We start from the raw sequence: 23,318 nt of genomic DNA, 5'->3' as shown, positions 1-23,318 counted from the left end.
ATGGATGTAAAAAAACTCTGTATGTATTGTAAACCTGTATGGTGTGCCACTGAGCCACCAAACCCTTCATCACACCAATACCAACACCAGCATGGTCCCGAGTTCAAATAGCAATTTATTTGAGCAAATACCTTTACAGGTTATTCATAAATAAAGCACAGTCACAAATCCTCTTATTCTGTCTTGCGTCTTCTCTTCCTTTCCTTTCACTCCTCCAGGCAAATGTTTAGCTCCTCTCCTGACTCTGACTCGCCTGGATGAGGTCAAATTGCTTCCTTTATGGCAGACCCAGGAATACTTCCACTTAATTTGGGGACAGTCTGTCCCTGCAGCTCCCCTGACCGGCACCTACAGAATAAAACAAGGCTGTCTAATGGGACTGCAATTCCCAGACTGCCTTGTAGGTATCCATGCAGGCATCATAGTCCAGGAAGACTATCACCTATTGTATTGGGGGAGCAAATAGTCCATGCCATTGGTCTCCCACTGTCCTTTCATTAAACTGGCCTCCCAAACAAGTAAGGAACCTTGAACTATCCTGGCTGGAATGCCACCCCATGCTTGATGTCCATAACAGTATGTACTGTATGTGTTTATGAATTTTTTATTGTACTACATATATTGTAAGATGATTCTCTGTTTAATGCTTCAACATTGCTTTGTCTTTTACAAAGTATTTCTTATTCATTTTATATTTTAATTATTGTAAAGGATACACCATTTAAGTGGAAGGGCACTCAATAATAATAAACTGAAATTAATTTGATCTGCACCAGTGTTTACATTAATGAAACATGGTGAGCTGCTGCCTTGTCTAAAGAGAAACACTGCCCTAGCAAGGTGCTTTGAGGCTAAAGAGTATGTGAAGTCTCATTTCTCTAGAGGCCGGCACTGAGGACAATCAAAACTGTGTTTCACATATTGCAGGACTTCCACGATGTCCAGTCATCAAGAGGCTGCCATTGTGCATCATGTCCATAATTTACTTTTAATGCTCACAGTGAACGTGAACAGTAGGGTATCACTTTGCCCTGTTCAGTAATTGCACTGCTGTGTTGCATAATATCATGTGTTTTGTAGTCTTTTATTTATACTAAATAACATGAAGATTGCTATAACGGTGTATTTTCACTAGCAACATTGTAGTACATAAAGAAACAAATTAATAATAGGAAAGGTTGATTTTGACCTAGGATATCAAACTCATAAAGGAAATAAAATATTTGAAACAATTATTTTGAGAATTTTTTACACAAAACTAAGGGCAGATGCCAGCTGCTTAACGGAAATAGTACAGAATTTCCAACAGGAAAAATTAAACACTCAAAGGCCCACCAATCCGAGTTCAAAATAAGGCCAATGACTGCTCAGCCTCTTGACCCACTATAATGATTGTAATTTATTTCTGCAAAAGTAAAAAATCAAACAGGATGCCCTACAAAATCATTAGAACTGGATATTCTCTGCCTTAGTTTTATTCATCCTCTTTTGGCAAAACTCCACACAGAAACGCTAGAACAAATTGCTTTAAGAGCATCAGGGGTAAAGCGAAATGACTGAATACTGTTCCTAATTACATTCTTCCTGCTCAGCTTTTTTTAAAAACTAACTGCACTCAGCAAGCTCATGAACTTACTGTGTAAAGTAAAAGTTTAACGAGGCCTCTGTAAATATGACATGTTTTCAAGTTAAAAGTCTCATTTAGCTCCAGCTTAAAGGAGCACCTTAGCAGAGCAGGTATCCTAAAGGTATACATATTTGGAAGGCTTTAACCACCCAAGCCCCGAAAAACCCACCACACTCCTTTCTGAACTCTGTATTCCCTCTTAATTACAATCCTCTTTAACAAACTTGGGAAACCAAAGCCAGAGCCATACTCACCCTGTGTCCGGCTCGCCAGCTGTGACTGTCTGTGTGCTCACCGGGGAGTTGCTCAACACGTTCTGTGGAGAGATTAAATGGAAATAACTCTGAGCCAAACCCACAGGGCGAGCAGTGACAGCACACAGCAAAGTGAAAAGGAGATTGGGAGAGGGAGCGTGAGAGAGAGAGAGAGAGAGAGAGAGAGGAATGGGTGTGAGGGAGAGGGAGGGCACTGAGAGAGAGAGAGAGAGAGAGAGAGAGAGAGAGAGAGACTATGGCACTGAAACAGAGAAGGAGATGTAAACAAGCTTGTGAATTTCATTTTGAAAGGGAGGGAATGAGAAATATTTACAGTATGCTATTAATTTAATTCTTCTCATTATTTACTATGAATTGGAGAGTTTCATTTTAGCACGTGATTGCAGAGTAGTTTTCAGAGATCCTGTGTTTGGTGTGCCACTAAGTCTGCATCAACTTTAGATCTCTCTTGAACATGAGTGGGGCTCTCTCTCTCCCTCTACTGGGTTATGAATCAACTACTACCACAGACAGAAAAATTAAAGTAACTTTAGGGTATTGGTAGACATCTTTATCCAGGATGAATTACAAGTTCAGGATACCTTTTTTTTATCATTGTAATGCAAGCTGGTGAACTGATATGCTCATGACTGTACAATGAAATTGAGGCCAGAACCGAACTGGCAGCTTTATAGTTTAAAATCTAGTGTCCTAGTCTCCAGGCAACACTGCTGATCACCATGATGCAGAGGTCATATTGTGTAGGATGTATTCTAGAAGGTTGTACTGAAGAGATTGCTACATTTTCAGAAGAAACCACTTATGTACTAAGCAATTTTTGGTCATGAAATATAAATAATGACAAAAACAATAACAGCAAATGTACTGATACGGAAACCAATTCTTCTCTATTGAAGTTAAGGTATTACATCACAGAACTGGTGGCTTGGTAAGTAGGAAAACATTTCAACAGGAGAAGGAGACTCATTGGGATGAGATTCTGGGGAATGTGGTACAGCATGTTGAAAAGTTTTAACAATAAAAACAGTGCACTCAGGCTCTGTGGGTGTTGGTGTATGCAACATTAAAGTTAAGCAGCCCCTGAATGTTTGATGAGGAGATTGACTAAATTGTGTTAGCACGTGAAGGCGTGATTGGTTCAGCCAATTTCCTCATTCACACTCTGTGGGGCTTGATTAAGGTCCCATCACCCATGATAACGTAAAAGGAGCCTGAACAGGTTAGAAGGGAGGAAACCAAAGGTCAGGTAAGAAATAAAGAATGGAGGTGAGGAGTCTGGCAATCAATCGGCCTGGGAGGGAGCAAGGAGAATGGCACTCCAGGGGTGGATCTTCCCTTGTTGAGCAATCGAGTAAACTCCTAGGGAATTCTGTAAATGCCGATGAGGGTGTACGGAAGATGTTGGTCCAGCTATAAGCTTTACAAACAGACACTGAAGTATGTTGTTCGGGACTAGAGCTGGAGTGACGGTCTCCGCTGGCTGAGAAGACTCCAAGGGGTGTGCAGGGGAGACAAAGGACTGGATGTTCAGGACTCTAAGAGAATTTTGTTTTAAAAAAGGGAACCTGATTCTGGGTGATATGTAATTGTTGGATTTTATCGTATTTATTGCCTGGTTTTATCTTTTACACTTTTTATTGAACTATTAATTAATTTATTTAATAATGGATGACTGTACTGCACTTTATTCATTGTTGACTCTATTTTGAATAAAAGCACAAAGAACTATTTTGCACCTATTTATAGTTATTATATATCCTCATTACCCAGTTCATTTCAGTCTATGACTATTGATGCCTGGGTTCGAGGACATCACAGGTTAGTTTATGCTAAACTAACAGCCTCTTACTGTTGGAGTTAGGCCACCTGAGAGTTTCCCAAAAACAAGAAAATTTGTCTGTGAGGAAGATGAAGTCTTCTCAGATAGTTGTGACCATAATCCTGGTCAAAACAAAGAGATTCAAAATGGATGGATAAATGATTATTTTATATTTTACAAAAGGACAATACAATAGTGTAGTCATTAGAGCTGTTACAATTCAGATCTTAGCACAGTCACAGTTGATACAGTCTTCATACAGTATATTTATGTGGGTTTTCCACACTTGCAAACTTGAATTGAAAACTCAACTCTCTTCATTGCTCAGGAATTCTGCCGAGTGACAGCTTATTCACTGGCTAGCACTACACCACCAGTAATATCAACATTGCAAAGTGAACTGAGAGACGTTTACAACTAATGATTAAAAGTTAAAGAAAAGCAAGTCTTAACATTACAATATTACACATATCCGAGATGCTTTAACAAATAGAAGGTCAATTCACCTGTGCAGTTTCACAGACTGAAGCTAAGTAACCCTAAATTGCTCCAGTTGTGGTTTACCGCTATGAATATAAATGTAGCAATGGGAGGTGGGCCTTCAATTCAAATATTAATTTTTGTTTGAGCGCGTTCCATTTTCATTCATAAGAGTGTTTTCTGGAAGGGGTTTATTTAACAATATCTCTCTATTATAAAAAGAAATCCTGGAATGCAAAAGCAAGGCTACGATACGTGATATTCTCTTGGAAGACATTTAAAAGACCCGCGAGACAAAAGACACTTGCCACGGAGCGTCTCGCGTGGACCATAAACATGAGGCTTGGTGCCAAGAGATTGTGCCAGGGCCGTCTCGCGGGGACGTGGAATATGAGATTCTTGCAAGACACACCCTACTTACAACAGATATCATACAAGAGCACATGCATCAAAAAACAGTCAGTCGTGTAAAAGCACGTAGTGCACACACATCCTGTGCTCTCAACACATATAAAGCATATAAGGACAATACAGAGAACAGACACCCAAAGGCGCTGGAGAGAAAAAAAGGCAGATAGATTATGAAACCAGTAAAATTCGAAAGTATTGGAGCGTCCCAGCTAGGTTCAGGCCTTTTTGGTTTTAAGTGACTGTTTGGTCCGATTGACAGAGGGCGGAGTACAGCACGGAAGACTGATAACGGGGTATTGATTGATGCGGTAAAGGGGGGAGGCGAGACGTGGGGGACGAGGGATTGGAGAGGATGCTAGAAAGTTGTGTTTGGGGTTACGAAGTCAGCGATTGTTCAAGTAAAACTTTTGTGACACTTTATCATGTCAGTTGCTACAGTATCAAAAAAAAGATAGAAAAGATCGTATTACCACAAAACAAATGGTGATTAACCATCAGAACCAGGTGTAATTGAAAAAAGAGCAGTAAAAATCGATGTCAGAAATAAAAGGCAAAGAGTAGAGTCTTTTTGCATTCGCATCATTCTTATGCACAAAGCGTGGACTTACGCAATAATAGACCATACGCTATGAGAATCTGTGGTCCTGCAACAGTTAAAGCAACGACAAATTGAATTTCAAAGAATACACAATTCTGTCAGGTGTATATTGATGATCACAGAGAAGCGATGCAAATTTTAACAGGCAAAAAGAAAGGCAATGTATATATTACGTTAATAACATTACACACCAAAGGAAATCGTGATATATCGTTCGTATTAAAATGTTTACAGTTTACTGTGAGAATAGCTTTTGCTATGATAATCAATAAATCACAGGGACAAATATTAGAAAAACTCGGATTATTTGTTAGAGAAACAAACAATATTCACTCACGAGCAGTTATACGTTGCACTGTCACAATGTGTCTCAAAAAAATATTGTTTTTAATGAAGCTTTAAAGTAAAAGTGCAAATAATGAAATTGAAACAATTCCAAAGAAAAAAAAAATTAAGATTGTATATCCGATTAACCAAACACAGGGGTTGGCGAGCGAAGTGAGCAGGGGGCGAAGCCCCCTAGTTTTAATAAAAATGCACATGTTTAGGATATTATAAGCATATGTCTGGGTGACCTGACAAACTAATGGTGTAACAAGAGTAACAGTGCTGGTCTCCATAGACATCTATTATATCAGAAACTTGGTAATCTCCATTCATGAATACATGACTTTAAATATTTGTCAGGGCCATGGAATAAGTTACATATATAAAATGGCAGAGTATTCTTTTAAACTCATCCCATATAAAAGGTGACAGATTTACGTATCTACTTTTTTACAAACATGAGGTAATTTTACCCTGACACCCCTATCTCAGAATGTTTACATTTCTGCAGCCTTTGATTTCAAAGTTTCTCCATTAAGACAGGAAAATTGTACTTTTTAGGAAATTATATAATTAATTAATTACATCAGTAGAAGAGGTCTCCAGGGGGAAGAGTGGTGGCGCTGAGGCTAAGTATATGGGCTGGTATCCCGAAGTTTGCTGGTTCAAACCCCCATCACTGCCAAAAGAGATCCTACTCTGCCGGGCCCTTGAGCAAGGCCCTTAACCTTCAATTGCTCCTGGGGCGCTGTACAATGGCTGACCCTGTGCTCTAACCCCAAGGGGTATGCGAAAAATAACAAATTCCTAATACGAGAAACTATATAAGGTGAAATAAAGAACAAAAAAAAAAAATGACAATCCATTCAATTAGTGATGGCAAGTTATGCACAGAGAAGGGCACAGTCTGAACAAGACAATAGCACTGGCTGCCCAGCACAAAGTCGCACTGCTCTGCTGGTGAAGAGTACCTGCATCAAGTAAAAAATGAATTTCATATTTATCAATTTTACTACTTCTTTTTTTTTTTTTTAAAATAGCAGCAGTGTTCAAAGAGCTGCTATATATTTTGGGTGAATACATAGTCCAGTGTTTCAAGTGCCTAAATGTGCTTTTACTGTTAAAGTGTAAAGAATTTGGTTAATTTCTATCGTATTTTGTACTTATTTCCATAAATGGGCAGAACTGAAACAAGCTAAATAAACCAATTTTATCATACAAATGCTCCTCTGTATTCATTTTTTTTGTGAACACTTCAGTGACTGTATGTGCTGTAATTAATGGGAATGTGTGAAAAGTCCAAATAATTTAAAGTTTAAAGATGAAAGTAGCAGTGCAAAGGATGCATCATAAAGATCATCACCTGCTGGCTATCAATAAACCCTGCAGTATGACATATCACAGACCAAAATGCTACAAAGGAGCATGGCACATTTCAAGTAGAATATTTCCTGGGAAGGCAGGATTTGAAGCAGAAAGCAAATTTTAAGATAACAAGCAATTAAGTACCTCACCCAGACGGCGACGTTGCTTTTTCTGTGATAGGCGCCTCTGTATGCCTTCAATATCGGAGTCAAGCTCAACTTCAAATTGCTTCAGTTCTTTCTCAAGGACTACCTGACCAGTAGAGGTCATAGAAAAGATAAAAAGACTTGTTATATGACATGCAAACTAAACAGATTAACATACAAAACAAAAGAATATTTATGCCAAAAGGCCATCTTCTATATACTTCACAGAGTCCCTCATAGTTAGTTCATTAAGGATCCAGGTAATAAGAGGAACTGATTTATTAGGCCTACAAGATCTGAAGTGTGTGGTATGTGAAACAGTTAACAAATTGTAAGATTCAAAGTAAAATGGACACCTCCTCCCAATTAAAAAGATGCCTCTCTCCAATCATTTGTTAATTTACTTAAACCGCTTAATACAAATTTGTTCTTTTGGTAGTCAACACCAATGACCAAGACTTTAACTCTATGGGCAGGTTGCCACTCCATTGAAAGGGCGCACTCATGCACACACCTATATTGATTCACACCTGGACTGTGACATTTAAAAGGACACTGGAGTACCCAACGGGACAATAATGGAGGTGGAAATTCCACATGAACAATATGCAGCTATCATAAAGTAACTTGTTCTATTAGGTTTTAATTTTCACCTTAAAAAGGAGGCATATTTTAAGCACGCTTTTCACACAAATATTTTACTCTCATACATGCCAGTCCATTACATTACTTTTTATACAGTGGACTCCAAGTCTTGGTTAGATAGCAAATACAACAGAGTACTCCACATTCAGGAAGTCATACTAGTTAAAAATTATTTTAGTAGTTGAAAGGTTATTTGTTTTATGACAATATTATGTAAAATCTCTTTAAATCACAATATGGGTTATGAAGGATTCGACTTTTGACTGCAGTCAGTTCACACTTAAGCTACCAAGTATAGGGTGGTCCAGATCTAATTATGCAGATCCAGATCGTCTGGATGACTTTGATTTATGCGGGGACGATTTCAGTTCGGCGCGAAGGTGATCCTTCATGTCGTCAGTTCACACACTTCTCTATGGTCCGGGATTTTTTGGGTGATTTTCTATGTAATAAACTTAATAAGTTATAGTGTAATGAAAATTGCATAATTAGATCTGGACCACCCTATAGAGTGGACGACAGTAGGATTTTAGGGACTTTCAAAACTTGACTTGATGTTATTTTAGAAGAACTAAGTGGCTGGGACTGGTGAGTTTTGTTGGGCTGAATGACTTGTTCTTGTCAAATTTGTTCTAAAGTTGAAACTGAGAGCATGATATGTTTGGTTCGATAATGATGGATAAATGGATGGATTTCATTTATGGAAAAGATCTACTCTTAGTTCAGAACGTTTCTACATCAGATTCAGGCAGTTTCAAAATGTGACCAGCTTTGAATTTCACAGGCTTAGCATATTGACCAGGGGTGGCGAACTCCAGGCCTAGTGCCGCAGTGGCTGCAGGTTTCCATTCTTATCATCTTCTTAATTAGTGACCAGTTTTTGCTGCTGATTACTTCTTTTAATTAACTTGACTCAGGCCCCATAGTTGTTTCTTTTTCCTTAATTAGCAGCCAAACAATAATGAGACACAACACAAGCCACCACATGACCAGCTCCCCTGTGCCCATTGCACAATATCTGAAATTAAAGAGAGGTGATGGTCTTGGAAAGACTGATCTCTCAGGTCACCAAAACATTTTAATGGTGCTCTTAGAAAGAACAGAAAAGCAACAGTTTTTGAAATGTGTGCTGTGGCAAAATGAGAGCAGCAACAAGCCATGGAATTAAATAACGGGTTTAATTAACAGCAAGAATCGGCTTCTCATTAAGAAAGTGATTGGAGTTTGAAGCCCCAGTTTAGCTGGTCATCCGTTAGCTCATTTCACATTTCATTTCTGCTTGACTGTCATTTAATGAAGAAAGGAATCAATTCGGAGGGCTGAACTCTGATAACAGGGCTCTATTAAAGTGATGGGGAAAAAGTTAATTAGCAGTGAAAACTGGTCACTGATTAGAAAAAGGGTTAGAATGAAAACCTATAGCCACTGCAGCACTCCGACCTGGAGTTCGCACCCCTGATGTAGACAAATAAAGAATCCTTGTTTTAGACTAAAGTCATGCTGATTAGACACTAATTCACCTCTCACTGGCACTAAGTACAGTCCATGTGAGAAATCCTTATCTTAGTAAACAGCTTTTTGAAAACTCCATGAGCCTGAGTTCCCTAGTTTCCTCCCTAACAAAAGAGACCATCGAAACTAAGTGTGGGCATGGCATCCATGTTTTTTCTGCAATGGACTGTGTCACACATGTGCGCATGAGAGGCAGCTAAAGGGCTCTAACAAGGGTAATTCTACGGCAGACCAGGAGGTGGCAGAGTTTTCTAATCGTTTCTCTCTTTCCACTGCAGACCTGATACGGGAAATTCCACCTGGTCCCAACGACATCGCTTCATCAGCCCTCTTTTAAAACCATCATCTTTGCTTCATCCAATGCAATTTTGTTCTGGTCTCAAACTTGTACTATTGTGCAACCAAGTTTCAACTTTGCAGCCTGGTTTCAGGTATATGGAAGGCTGCCCCAAATCTTTTTCTGGCTCTTGTTTGATCATTTGACAATTGACATTCTAACATTATTGATTGCTGCCTTGCATTGAGTACTACTGGAACAGGTTTATTTTTGATTCTTTCCATTTGCGTTTTATTAATGTATTAAAAATTTGAACTATAAGCAATTACTTAAAGAGCATCCTTCCAATGTAGAACTACTGTATATGATGAAAATTAGCTTTTGCTTGAACATGCATATAATTACATTCTTTAAACAAAACTGGATTAAACTGGGAAAAATTGGAGTCTCTTTGCATCCAAAATACAAAGAAACCGCCAGTGACTGACTGTTGGAATCTTCTATAAGGTGATATTGTTTTCTCCTTTAGACTTATAGCCCCCATAAAGTGGGGCAGTTCCACATGATGTAGAATCTTTTACGATTAGTTGAATGTATATATCTAATAAAATTTACATGGACAGATATTTAATCGCTTGCATTATCTGGGCTGTAGTATATGTAGACTTACATTTCTCTAAAATTTAGAACCATCTAATTAGCTGCAAACTAGCTAACTTGAATCAAGAGAAAAGCTACAACTTATATATTAAAAAGACCAGACTCTCATTCTCTTTACAATGAACTCTCAGGTCTAATCTAAAACATCTCATTATAGAACATTTGACTTCAGAAGAAAAGAAACTCACCTCAATGGGTGGAGATTGTCGCTGTGTTAGAAAAGCAAAATGCTGTTTTCCATCCTGTGAAACATGGACAGATACAAAGAGATAAGTTCAAATCATATTTCAATTATTTTAACAGATGAATAAACAAATAGCTTTAAAAAAATTATCCATCCCTCCATTACTCCCACCGAAGCCACAATGATAATGTTATAAAAAATGGGGCCACAGTCAGTTTTAAATTCAATCCAATTCTAAAATCCAATTGGATACCCATCGTGTGGATCCATGACATCTTACAACATCTGTATTAAAAAACTGAAATTTACTCAATCTCCCTTTCTATCTTAATACACAACGCCAGATTAATGATCCACACTGGCTTGAGGCAAAGCATGACAAACGTTGCTTGTCAAATTAAAATAAATTAGTGACATATAATTTATTAGAGTACATGCTGTGATATGCAAAGCATAAAAACATCACCTCGTTGCTATCTAATGAGACCCCAGATGTGTTGTGTAATAAATTCTTTCTGTACAGACTTGCACCTTGCTAGATTTGCTTTATTTAGATATTCTGATTGATTTTGGATAACCGCATGTTATTTGCTGAAAGTCATCCATCCATCCATTATCCAACCTGCTATATCCTAACTACAGGATCACGGGGGTCTGCTAGAGTCAATCCCAGCCAACATAGGGCGCAAGGCAGGAAACAAACCCGAGGCAGGGCGCCAGCCCACCACATGCTGAAAGTCCATCCATCCATCCATTTTCTAACCCGCTGAATCCGAATACAGGGTCACGGGGGTCTGCTGGAGCCAATCCCAGCCAACATAGGGCGCAAGGCAGGAAACAAACCCGAGGCAGGGCGCCAGCCCACCACATGCTGAAAGTCAGAATGAACTAAAGACTACTTAAAGGGTATGTCATATTTCACTAGAATAACTAATATCACTACAGACACCATCGCAAGTGACCTACAAGTGTCATTCCATGATCAACATGTTACCATGATAACTGCTGGTTCCAAAGCATTTAACTATCACCTTGAAAAGAACTCAAAACCTAATGCCTTCTTTAGATACCCAAAAACTAGTGAAACTAGTTAGACAACAGATATCATTGTAAAAAAAAAAAAACCCTGTCAGAATGTGGCTGGCCTTCCACTTATTGCTCAGCCTGCTCAGGTTCCACCTTATCCCTGGATCTCTTAACCCCAAATTGGGATTGTTAATTCTAGACAATGAATCAGTATGGGAGATCCTATTCACCTAAAGAAGAGTTGGAGCTTTTACCCATCTTTAACATCATCTAATCTTGCTCTTCATCTGCCTGCTGTATTCTGTGCTGCTGTCACCAGCACCAAGGCTGGAATGTCAATGGCTGTAATGGAGAGCTTTGCCTGCATTATCCTGTCTAGATATTACAATTCTGCAAAGTATTTACAACTAACTAAGCAGCATGAGGTACTTGTTATTATAAGTATAATTTGTATGTTCTATTCCATTCAATTCATTTTTATTAATTTCATTTTTCAGTTTTTGTTTGCAGTTTATTTAATGTACAGCCTTCCATGAAATAACTTCATTTGGCAGGTATTTCACTATCCAACCACTCATCTATCCATTCACATTTCATTTGCAGATCTTTGGGAAGTTGGTAATTATCATTTGGTGGCCTACCCCTGAAATAGTGCCAGAATGACATTATTCATTAAGAAGCCCACATAAATACACTCAAATTTATAATCAGTCATTACATTAAAATTCCCATTCCCCAGAAAATTAAGGACACAGAGAGAACTCCTGCATACAGAAGGTGAATATACATTTATATCACATCTAATACACAATGACTGTGAGACTGTTGTGCTAACCACTACACCACAGTGCTTCCCATAATCCCAAATTACACTCTGTGGTCTTGAAAAAAATAATACAACTCTTGCACCCTAAGCGTGGTAAGAGTTAAATAAGGACACAGTAGCAAAAGAAATTGTGCAGGAACATTTACATTAAGTTAGTTTGCTTCATCAGTCCCTGATCTTCAGCTCTCTCTGGATTAGTTCACAGCTGAGTGTGAAGTGGCTGGGATGAGAATCAGCACCTCCAAATCCGAGAGCATGGTCCTCAGCCGGAAAAGGGTGGAGTGCCCTCTTAGGGTTGGGAGCGAGATCCTGCCCCAAGTGGAGGAGTTCAAGTATCTTTGGGTCTTGTTCACGAGTGAGGGAAGAATGAAGTGTGAGATCGACAGGCGGATCGGTGCAGCATCCACAGTGATGTGGGCTCTGCATTGGTCTGTTGTGGTGAAAAAGGAGCTGAGCCATAAGGCAAAGCTCTCAATTTACCAGTCGATCTACCTTCCTACCCTCACCTATGGTCATGAGCTATGGGTAGTGACCGAAAGAACGAGATCGCGAATACAAGCGGCTGAAATGAGTTTCCTCCGCAGGGTGTCTGGGCTTTCCCGTAAAGATAGGGTGAGAAGCTCAGTCATCCGGGAGGGGCTCAGAGTAGAGCCGCTACTCCTCCGCATCGAGAGGAGTCAGATGAGGTGGCTTGGGTTTCTGATCAGGATGCCTCCAGGACGCCTCCCTGGTGAGGTGTTCCGGACATGTCTAACTAGGAGGAGTCCCCGGGGAAGACCCAGGACACGCTGGAGGAACTATGTCTCTGGGCTGGCCTGGGAACGCCTTGGGATTCCCCCGGAAGGGCTAGAAGAAGTGGCTGGGGAGAGAGAAGTCTGGGCATCTCTGCTCAAGCTGCTACCTCCGCGACCCGATCTCGGATAAGCGGAAGAGGATGGATGGATGGATAGTTTGGAGAGCAAAAATTTAACACGTAAATGGCCTAAGTACAGCAGAACAGAAAATCCTTGCTAGTCATCACAATGTTTCACATACGGTACTAGAGATGATAGCCATGTAAATACATTCATTTATAAGCAGCATATTTTCTGTAAGATGTTCCCTTAAGGTGTTGCTTCTTGTGGGTGCTGCAAATGTTGACATGCACAGTTATCATGTTAAGTTTGTCATCCTTCCTTTCATCCACCTATCCATTCATACAATTTTCTGAACCAGTTTACTTCAATGCACCATTGCTGAGATCCTGAGCCAATCCTGGCAGCATTGAGCAAAATGCACAAACCAACTCTGAATGGAGAGTGTCAGGGCAGACTTGCTTGCCAACTTACAGATGCCAAACAATGTAATGCATCACACACAACACTCCTTTGCCAAATAAGAGTCACCAGAAAATCAAGTTTTTCGGGGATAACCACAGGCTGGATGTACAAACTCTGCAAAGGTAGTAACTCCTCTCTGCCACTATGGTCGCAGATCACTTTTAAAAAAATATTTCAGATTTTCCACATATCAATCTTTTATATCCTCATTCCTTAACTAGAATTGCAAAGCCTTGGCAATAACAGAAAACTTAATTTGAATATCTAAGAAGAATGAGACTGCTCCTGCTGGGAACATTTTTGCTAGTATAGTTTGTATTACATAAGTAATGAAATCTGAGATACTTTTTTGAGTCATGTGCTGAGAAGGCTCGTCATATTTTAATGTCACAAAAGAGTGTCAGGTACTTCAAACTAATTTGTCATATAATAAATAACCACCAAAGGCCTTATTACTAACCGCTAAAATAATCAACAGATACGCAAAGTGTATATCGAAAACATAGTGTCCTGCTCTTATACTAAAAACATTTCCATGTATTGAAGTCAGAAAGAAAACCAGATGTTCTTAATATGAACAAACTTTCAGGCTAAACCTGCAGGATGACTTTTTAATGCATACCCTTTCCCATGCATGCATTGACTAGTCTGGCAAGACCCCTGCACTGAGTTTTTTAGTACAAAAAAACACATCTGGATTGTCCCTACAGCTGTTACTTTTATTTTCATCTGCTTTCTTTACCCTGAAAGAAGTTCAGTTCAGTACAGGACAGTGAACAAAACAGGACCACCATTAACTGGTTCTTTAACATACACCTAGGAAGTGCATTTCAATTTAAAAAAAATATATAAATAAAAATAAAGCTCTTCACACCCCACTTTATGTCGCTCCCACAAGCAAATACCTGAATGTTCTGCTCAGGCTCATAGTCAAAGATGCTCCCAGGTTTGGGGGGTGCCGTCCCCTCACAATTCGATCCACAGTCCTCCTCGGCAGCTCCCAAGTCACTCCTGCAAAAGGAACCAAGTCAGCCACCCAGCCTGTCTGGACACATCTCAGCCTACCGCCTGCTTTTTGACTTTTTTTTTTTCTTCCCCCCTAACTTATTATTCTCTCTTCCTTGTGAATGCTCTTCAGCTTTGGTGAAATTCCAAGAAGAATGTTTTCTTTCTTTGCTAGGTGGGGGCAGATTGTGTGTGTTTTCATGTTATGATTACTTAACTAAAGCTCTGCAATACTTTAAAAATCTTTATTACTTTTATGATTTTTTAATATGAGAGATGCAAAAAAAAAAACGTTCCCTTGAAGTTGAAGGTTTTGAAGACTAAAAATGAAATATCCAATACCATTATATAAATATTTAGGATGTTGATGGTGATTGTGTGAGGTGGTTCATTTATTCTTTCAAGTAATTAAAATACATTGATGATTTCAGTTTGCATACAGGGATGTGCAAATGTAGGTTTACAGTTGTGAGTATGCAAAACACAGAGTTTATTCTTGTGTTATCATTTATTTATTAATTATTGTATTATTTATTTGTATTAGTTGCCCTCTTGTTTGTTCTTGTTACAGCTATTGAGTTAATAAAGCTACTGTAATAATTGTAACCTGGATGTCTTTTTCCATATGAACACCTGTAAACCTACTTTTGCGCACCCTGTGTGTGTGTGTGTATGTGTATATATATATATATATATATATATATATATATATATATATAAAATGTAATTGAAAAAATTAGAATGGTGATAGTGTGAGATGATTGTTCTTCCAGGAAATAAAAAAATTGATAATCACAGTCGGTTAGCTGACTGCACCAATTACATTTTTAAAAACAGTATTTTTTTCCTCTCCTCTTTATTGCCCTTGAGATTTCATTACAATGCACATATTACAAATCAGTAAAGCAAACATTTATAAAACTTCAAATAACAGCCATGTTGAAATACCCCATCATTTGCTGCCAAGCATTTTTTCCTGTGTTTTAATATAAAGCAACCTTTACATGAGCCAAATAACACACGCAGCTTTTAACAATTCATTTGTCATGTTTTAATAATTTGGCTTTCCCTCTCTTTGTTCAAAGTTTAGCTTTGTTGGATTGTATGCAGGAATGTCTGATGCTATTGTTTCTTCTTTTTATGGTGGGAAAGGGTAGGGCAGGGGAGGGAGCTGGGGGCTTTACTGGGTGGGTTGAATTGATAGGTGGCTTCTTTGGACATTTTATTACTTTAACTTTTCTTTGAAAGGATTGTAAATGACTGTCTGTTAATGTTTTTTTTCAGTTTTGAAAAGTTAAAGTTTATCTCAGTATATTTGCATAGTACTGTTTCAGAATAGGGTAGTTCATTGAAAGCATTGCTGAATCACAGTAAGGAAACCTCAGTTCATATCTCCAATCCTCTGTGCGTGGAGTTTGCATGATTTCCGCATGTCTGTGTGGGTTTCCAAACCCTGGTCCAAAGTCATGTAGGTTAAATGGATTGGCATCACAAAATTGATTCTAGTGGATGTGTGCATGTGTGTGAATGGATTCACCCTCTGATGGACTGGCGTCCTGTCCAGGGAATCATTACTGCCTTGTGCACTATGCTTGCTGGGATAAGCTCCAGTCCTATACAACCCTGCTCAAGATTAATGGATAATTAAAATAATTTTTAAACTGTTTTATTGAAATCCAAAATCAGAGAAAATGCTGAACATGACATGACATTCTTAAACCCACTGACTTCAATTCAGGGTCATAGTGGGCCTATCCCTGTTGCACTGGGCACATTGCAGGAAAACAGCCCTGGTTAGAGCACCAGTTCATGACTGGGACAAATAGGGAACAGTGCACCGCTAAAATATTTTAAAAATCCTGATTTCTTCTTATATAATACGCTACTGTTGCTGTCCGTTTGTCTGTCCAGGATTTTTAATCACCTTTAGCTCCCAAAACGCTTCACCTTTTGACCAGAAATTTGGTACACATATACTATGTGACTTCTACTAACTGCTTTCAGGGTGATGATTGACCTCCAAGGTTATACCTCTTTTTATTTTTATTTTATTTTATTGTAGAATCAACTCTCGGCAGTGGCCAGCAGGGCGGTCATGTGGTGCATGTGCACAGGCGCCTTTCTCATTCCCTACCACCTTCACCATCACTTCCACTACCTGTTCATATCTTAAATCATTCTTGAGGCAGATTGAAGACTCAAGTGCCAGCTTAAGTGAAAAATTAAGGAAAACATACTAAGTAATTGCAACACAAACGCTGACTGAATCAGCTTTAACGTGAAAAGATGCCGATGAAAGAAGAAAAGAAGTGGGCCGCTAGGGTGAACAAAAGAATAGCTGCTCAGGAAGCAGCAAGCGCATCAACCTCTGAGAAAACGAATGTTAAACGTACAGAGAAAGAGTAAGAAAACTAGGAATGCTCAAGTCCAGTGTATTCACTGCACGTTATCGTGCAGTATGCCGTTACTGGTATTTAATATACTGAAATACCATACAATTATTCTTCTAATGTTGCTGTTTCTCAGCTCCAGGTCTGTCCTACTGATGTTGACATGTTCTCCTTGTATTTAATATTCTGGTTTCCCTCACACTTCTAAAAAAAATTGCACGTGTAACTGCAAGATGATTCTAAAATGATCACGAGTCTCTCCCGTGTTGGACCAGAATCCTGCTTTTCACTGTTCCTGAGACTCTGGTTTCCTGCCACATTACATTTGGAATTAGCAGGTTCTGTAAAAAGCATGAATGAACTGATTCTTTTCTCAAATGTGTTTATGCGGCAAATACCAAATTGGCTGACTTTAGCTCTCAGAACGACTTTCACTTGAATTTTTGCATTGTAGAAGAACATTATTTTTTTAGCACCACATTTTCTCCTTCATTTGAAATGCCATAATGCTTTTGTGTAAAACCAGTGTTATAACATCACAATTTATGAACCATTTTCTGATTGTAATTTATTTATAGGTTTATGGGTGTAAAAGTTTAATTAAACACTCTGTAAAGTGCCATCTGGACAGAAATTAAAATTCCATTTTAATTGTCATTTAAAAGGATTTAATAACATACTTTAAATGACTTTATTTGTTCAAAAGAGAATATGAACAAATAGTATATTTGCTTCTTGGTTGAAATGAAGTAAAAAAGCATTTGGCTTCTTTCAGCTCAGCTGTCTTTATGTTGTCCTCTGCAATGGATTCCCCCATAATCCAATTTTTAAATCCCATCCTTACCAATCAGGTAGAGATCCATAGGGTGTGAGCCCAAATAATCTTCTCTCATCATAGACTCTGTCCACTTTGTCCAACCTGGCTGTGTTTCTTGGGCTGCAGGACTCTCCTATACAGATAAAATTTTAAAGAGTACATTAATGCACACACACAGACCTCCCCTCAGAGAACAAGCCAGCCTCTGTGTAAATCATTTCACTATTCTGAAGCATAACCTGACCAGAAGTCAGCTACAATCTTTGCCCAAATTATGTCAGATTTACACTCAACGCCCTGACAAAATTAGCAAGCATGCCATTTGAGCTCTATGACTTCATGCTGCCTAAGCAGTGTGAGTTTTTCAGTGGGCTGATCATTTTACAGAGGCCGCTGATCCCTTCCGCAATTCTACAGTTCGCTTGACCTTTGATCATTGTATTAGCACCTCAAGGCACTCATTTATGGAAAAAAAACTGTCTAGGAAATGGGATCTTCCTGTGGTTTACCTATCCAAGCCATTAATCAGAGCATCAATCTGCTTATAAGCTAAAGCCTCAGGAGCCCTTTACATTCCAAGGTGTTGCCAGAATGGAGTGAACAATTACTGCATGTCACATGTAAATTTATAGAAATTAGAAAACTGAAAGTAAAAACTGCTACTTTATGAAATCACCATAGAAATATCAAAAACGTGGTGCAACCCTTTGTTTCACCAGCCCCCGGGGTTTGGTTAACCGGATATACAATTTATAAAGATTGCTATTTTCATGTAAATTGTTACATATGCATTATTTTCACTTTTACTTTAAAACTCCAGTTAAAACAATATTTGGAATTAACTTATCTTCAAGATCGCATTGAATTTTAATTCTGTGTTTGAATTTACATTATGACAACACAATGTATAACTGCCTGTGAGTGAAAATTGTTTCTTTCTCTCTAATAAATAAACTGACTTTTTCAAATGTTTGTCCCTGTGATTTGTTAATTGCCATAGCAAAAGCTATTCTCATGGGAAACTGTAAACGTTTTAGCACGAATAGCATATCAAGATCTCATTTAGTGTCTAATGTTAGATAGATAGATAGATAGATAGATAGATAGATAGATAGATAGATAGATAGATAGATAGATAGATAGATAGATAGATAGATAGATACTTTATGTGGAAGATGTACTACATTACCTTTCTTGTTGCCTGTTAAAATTGTACATGTCAGAATTGTTCAAACAATTTTTAATACAACGAATCTTGTTCCACTGCATAGCCCATCACTCATACATAAATTACGCAATAACATTATGATACATCCTTCTTTCAACAGTAATTCGGGGAATATTATAAATTGATGTTTTCATCTTCCGCCTGATCATCACCAACTGTTTCAGCATAGTCTATTGATATGCATTTAATCAACTTGCCATGTAACCGATCAACACTTTTCTCGTTAGACTTCATCGTTTGTCGCTGCCATATTTAGATGAATGGGTGATTCTAAACTGGATCTTCCTAAATGTGTGTGTGTGTTCATAAGTAGTAAGCCCTTTAATGGATTGGTGCCTGTCCAGGTTGTGTGCCGGAATGCACCTGAAATCTGTGGTCTTTTTTGAAAATAAACGTAAGTAAGGTGTGACTTGAAAGAATCTCATGGTAAAAGTCTCCGTCTTGCGGGACTTCCTTCCAAAATGTCACGTCTCGTCGCAGGATTAGTCTCATCTTGTCCCAAGACTTTTTTTATTATAATAGAGATTACATATTTAGCTGACATCTTTATCCAAGGTAACATGCAATATCAGAATATATTGCAACAGTCTAAACATCCATCCATCCATTATCCAACCCTCTATATCCTAACAACAGGGTCATGGGGGTCTGCTGGAGCCAATCCCAGCCAACACAAGGTGTGCCAGCCCACCGCAGACAGTCTAAACAGTTTTTTTTTTTTTTACAGATGGAGTAAAGGTAGGCTAAGGACCTTACTCTGTGTGACATGGTGAAGCAGAGGCAGAAATGAAGCCATTAACCTTGTGGTGTCAAATCCAGAGCCTTAGGCATTATATTTACCTGCCTGTGTTAACTAACATAAGAACCAAATGTGAAGGTATTTGCTGTGACTGGTAACACAGTAAAGTAAATCATCTTTGTAAATGGTCTAGTATTTCATTCGTTATACGACAGAGTTGGGAAGTTGGAAGTAACAATTGCACCATTTGTGACCTCCATGCATTTGCTTGCTCCACTTACCCAAGTGGAAGAGTAAACGCAGATGCCCACATGAAAGCAAATGTTTGCCTGCTCTTCCAGCAGCAAACACTAATAGTTCTATTGTCCAGATCGAAGAAAAAAAAAGGTGTAAAATGTACATTAACGTGTCAAAAAATATTTTTATGCTCTTGGCCATGAAAATAAGTGCTATTTCTGTTAGGAAGGTGCAATTAAAAAACTGCACAAAGCACACTTTCAATGCAATGTACGAACAGTAGTGCATAACAGCTAACATCGGTTAATCTGCTATGTTTGATCTTTTAAAGTTTAACATTTACTTTCTCAGTATTCAGTATTATGGATTAAGTTGATTCATGTACATTCAAGTAAATGTTTCTAAAGAACAAATGAAACCTATAAAGTGTTATTGTACTTATTGTCCAATGTGTACACCACCATTTTGGATTGAAGACATAATCTGAAGTCTGACAAACTCAGATTTCAGAGACGAAGCCCGAGTTTGTGAATAGTAATTCCAAGTTTGGGGTGTGTTTTCTTTGTATTTTCTGAGTCAGAGGTCTGAAATTGCTAGTTATGAGTTTTAGTCGATTGTGGCATATATTCATAAATTTTAAAATAACACTATTTACATAAAAACACCATAAACCAAGTAAAAAAAAAAAAAAAAACATCAGAGGTAATAAATATTCTCAACACAGTAAATTCAGTCAATCAAGTTCTTCATAACTGAGCAACAGGGCAGACAGAAAAAATAAGTAAGGAATGCCCCCATAAGGCCAATAATAACATGTAAGGAGTTCAGTAAACAAGGACCTGGTCACTCCTTAAAACTACCCTGTGTGATAAAATAAAACCATACAGGCATCTGAAGTAATGTACTTAGGGTTAAGTACAAGCTCGAGACCAACATTCTGTAGTCAGAGAAGACAATTAAAACATTTTAACTGGTGTAACCTCAACCTTTCAACTGGTTAGCCCAGAAACAGCATTATGCTAATGTATGGAGAAAATGGTAGCACTAGCAACCTTTATCCAGAAGTCTTACATTCAATGTGGGCTCCTTGTAACATTGTGCTGGATAAAGATATTCGGAAAATTAATTAATGTATAAAAAGATTTATCAGTACGGATTGTGGAACTTCTAGAAAGCTTATAATTACAGAGCTGAAAATAGACAAATTACAAATCAGACAGCTTGGTACAGGATGTTAAAGAAATACAAATGGAACAAAAAGACAACCTTCCTCACATATCTCAAATTATAAGGGGATTTCTTTGATGGGCTCACTTTGAGTTCCCATTTGGTGTAACTTTAATCCAAATAAATATGCGTAACAAGTGTAAAAACAGATCTTCATACCAAATGGACCGATCTTGAGCGATTATGCATACAAGAATGGGAACAGAAGTAGGCAGAGACAATAAGGCTGGTAAAGGCATTTCTGTTGACGTCTAGTGTTAGCAATCACCTTATCTTATTTTTTGATTTTCCTTTGTGACAGTGACATGGTCAAGCTAAGAACTGATCCAAGGCAAGATTCCAGGGGCCTCATGTATAAAACTTACTCACGGAAACGTGTGAAAGTAATTTCTTATGCAAAAGTCAGGGTTTATAAAACATTATCTTCGTGTCAATGAAAATTGGCTTAAATTTACAATAAGTTTCAACAATCTGTAAGAACATTTTTGGTGCTGGAATTTTAGCAACTTTAGGTAGTAGTACAATAAATTGAACAGAAAATCTCATTTCATTGCATATTTCAATGATGTGTCAATCGCATTCTTATGTTTGTCCATCCATTCACTTTCTATGCCTGGGTGTTCTAAACCTGTAATAGAACATGGGTTGTGTGATTTCTGTGTGATTGTCTTTGTAATGTAGGCTCCAATTCAGCAAACAGAGAGGATGGATCTAATAATAAATTAGACTTATAAGCAAGTCATCATCATAAAAAAAGATACAAATACCATTATCGATATTAAAACGACAAAAAAATAATTCAGTTGTGGCAAAATAAACACTTAGAAACATTCAGGTGCAACTTTTAACAGATTTGAAAGTTGAAGCTTTTTCTCTTATTTATTTGCTTCATGAAAGACATATATCACATTCGTGCTTTTTAAATATTTTGTCATAATGTGATGTGTGATTTAGATTTGTTCAGACCTCCAGGCCGCTGTTAGTACAGGTAGCCATAAGCCACAAGCCACAACCACACACACTGCTGATTAATTGCTCATGCTGAGTACTGAGGATCTGTTTGCCGAACGGAGTATGCAAAAGAGGAATATACTGTAGACGCGTTCAAATTGAAATAATTTCTTTCAAGCTAAATCTAAAACTGTGAAGTCATTTGTGATTGAAATTGAACAGAGTATTTCTCTATCTGTTTTAAGGATTGGCAACATGCAAGTAAGAATTGCTATTGGGCAGGACAGATTATAATATTCATTGATTCAGCCATCTTTTAAACCAGAGCAGTGGATAGCTGGAGCCTTTTCCAGCAAGCAATGGGTACAAGCAGGAACAATCCCTGGACAGGGCAGCAACACATTGCAGGGTGAACACACATACACACATGCATCATCAATTCACCTAACTTGCATGTTTTGGAAAGTGGGATGAGGCCTGAGGAAATACATGGGGACCTACGTGCAAACTTCATGCAGGGAGCATCTGGGATGTGAACCCCAAACTCCTCACAGCTGCACTAATTCATTTATTAACATATTGACATTGACTGTGGCCTTAAAAAGTGAGGAAAAAATACCCTTTATTTGAGACTTATTTTATGTAACATTTGTGGTCTGGGTGTGACATACTGCATCCATTATACCTCAAGCTCACGTTCATAAAGTTTTGTTTCCTGTGTTCTTCATTAGTTTCAAAGTAAAGGCATCACTCATGAACAAGGGCAAATTTATAGGGTGATTAGGTCAAGAAATTTCAAAAAGGGCGTTTTTGTAAGGCATACATACTGACAGAAGGTGACAGGAGCAGCTAAAATTGCATGCATGAATACATACCTTTAAGTTAATTTAGAGTTATAAAAAAACTTGCTGTGGGACCTGGCATACGTCCAGTTGTTAAAAAAAATATTTTTTTTGTCGGCATGCTATTTTTACTTTCTAGCATAAGCGACATTTTAGTATGGAATCAAAGCAAGATTTTAGATGTGAGGCTCCAGGTTTTCACAGATCTCACCTATGTAGTGTATACAGTCATTATTAGACTCAAGGACAATTTCTATGGAAAAATTTGTGAATGTAACTTTAATGGGTGGTGCAATAGTGCCCCAGGTAACATTGCTGCTTTTCCAGACTTGAACACTATAGTAATTCCAAGCCTTCTGTGTTGAGTCTGTTCATTCTCATATGA

General features: G+C 38.1%; 1 protein-coding gene across 6 annotated transcripts in view; it reads right to left on the bottom strand.

Moving 5' to 3' along the window:
* The window catches only part of sorbs3 (sorbin and SH3 domain containing 3), a 275,634-nt gene that overhangs the window by 62,434 nt on the left and 189,882 nt on the right, over positions 1–23,318 (bottom strand). For all 6 annotated transcript variants that reach the window (XM_039769617.1, XM_039769613.1, XM_039769616.1 and 3 more), the window contains 5 exons: positions 17,737–17,842; positions 14,403–14,508; positions 10,331–10,384; positions 7,047–7,154; positions 1,882–1,943 (listed from right to left, as the gene is read on the bottom strand). In XM_039769617.1, coding sequence (XP_039625551.1) covers positions 1,882–1,943; positions 7,047–7,154; positions 10,331–10,384; positions 14,403–14,508; positions 17,737–17,842 — 436 coding nt within the window. The remainder of the gene's footprint in view (positions 1–1,881; positions 1,944–7,046; positions 7,155–10,330; positions 10,385–14,402; positions 14,509–17,736; positions 17,843–23,318) is intronic.

The sequence above is a fragment of the Polypterus senegalus genome, chromosome 11, assembly GCF_016835505.1.
Source record: "Polypterus senegalus isolate Bchr_013 chromosome 11, ASM1683550v1, whole genome shotgun sequence".
NCBI classification, from domain to species: domain Eukaryota; kingdom Metazoa; phylum Chordata; class Cladistia; order Polypteriformes; family Polypteridae; genus Polypterus; species Polypterus senegalus.
Note: the sequence above shows the minus strand (reverse complement) of the source record. Positions and strands in the feature narration are given on the sequence as shown.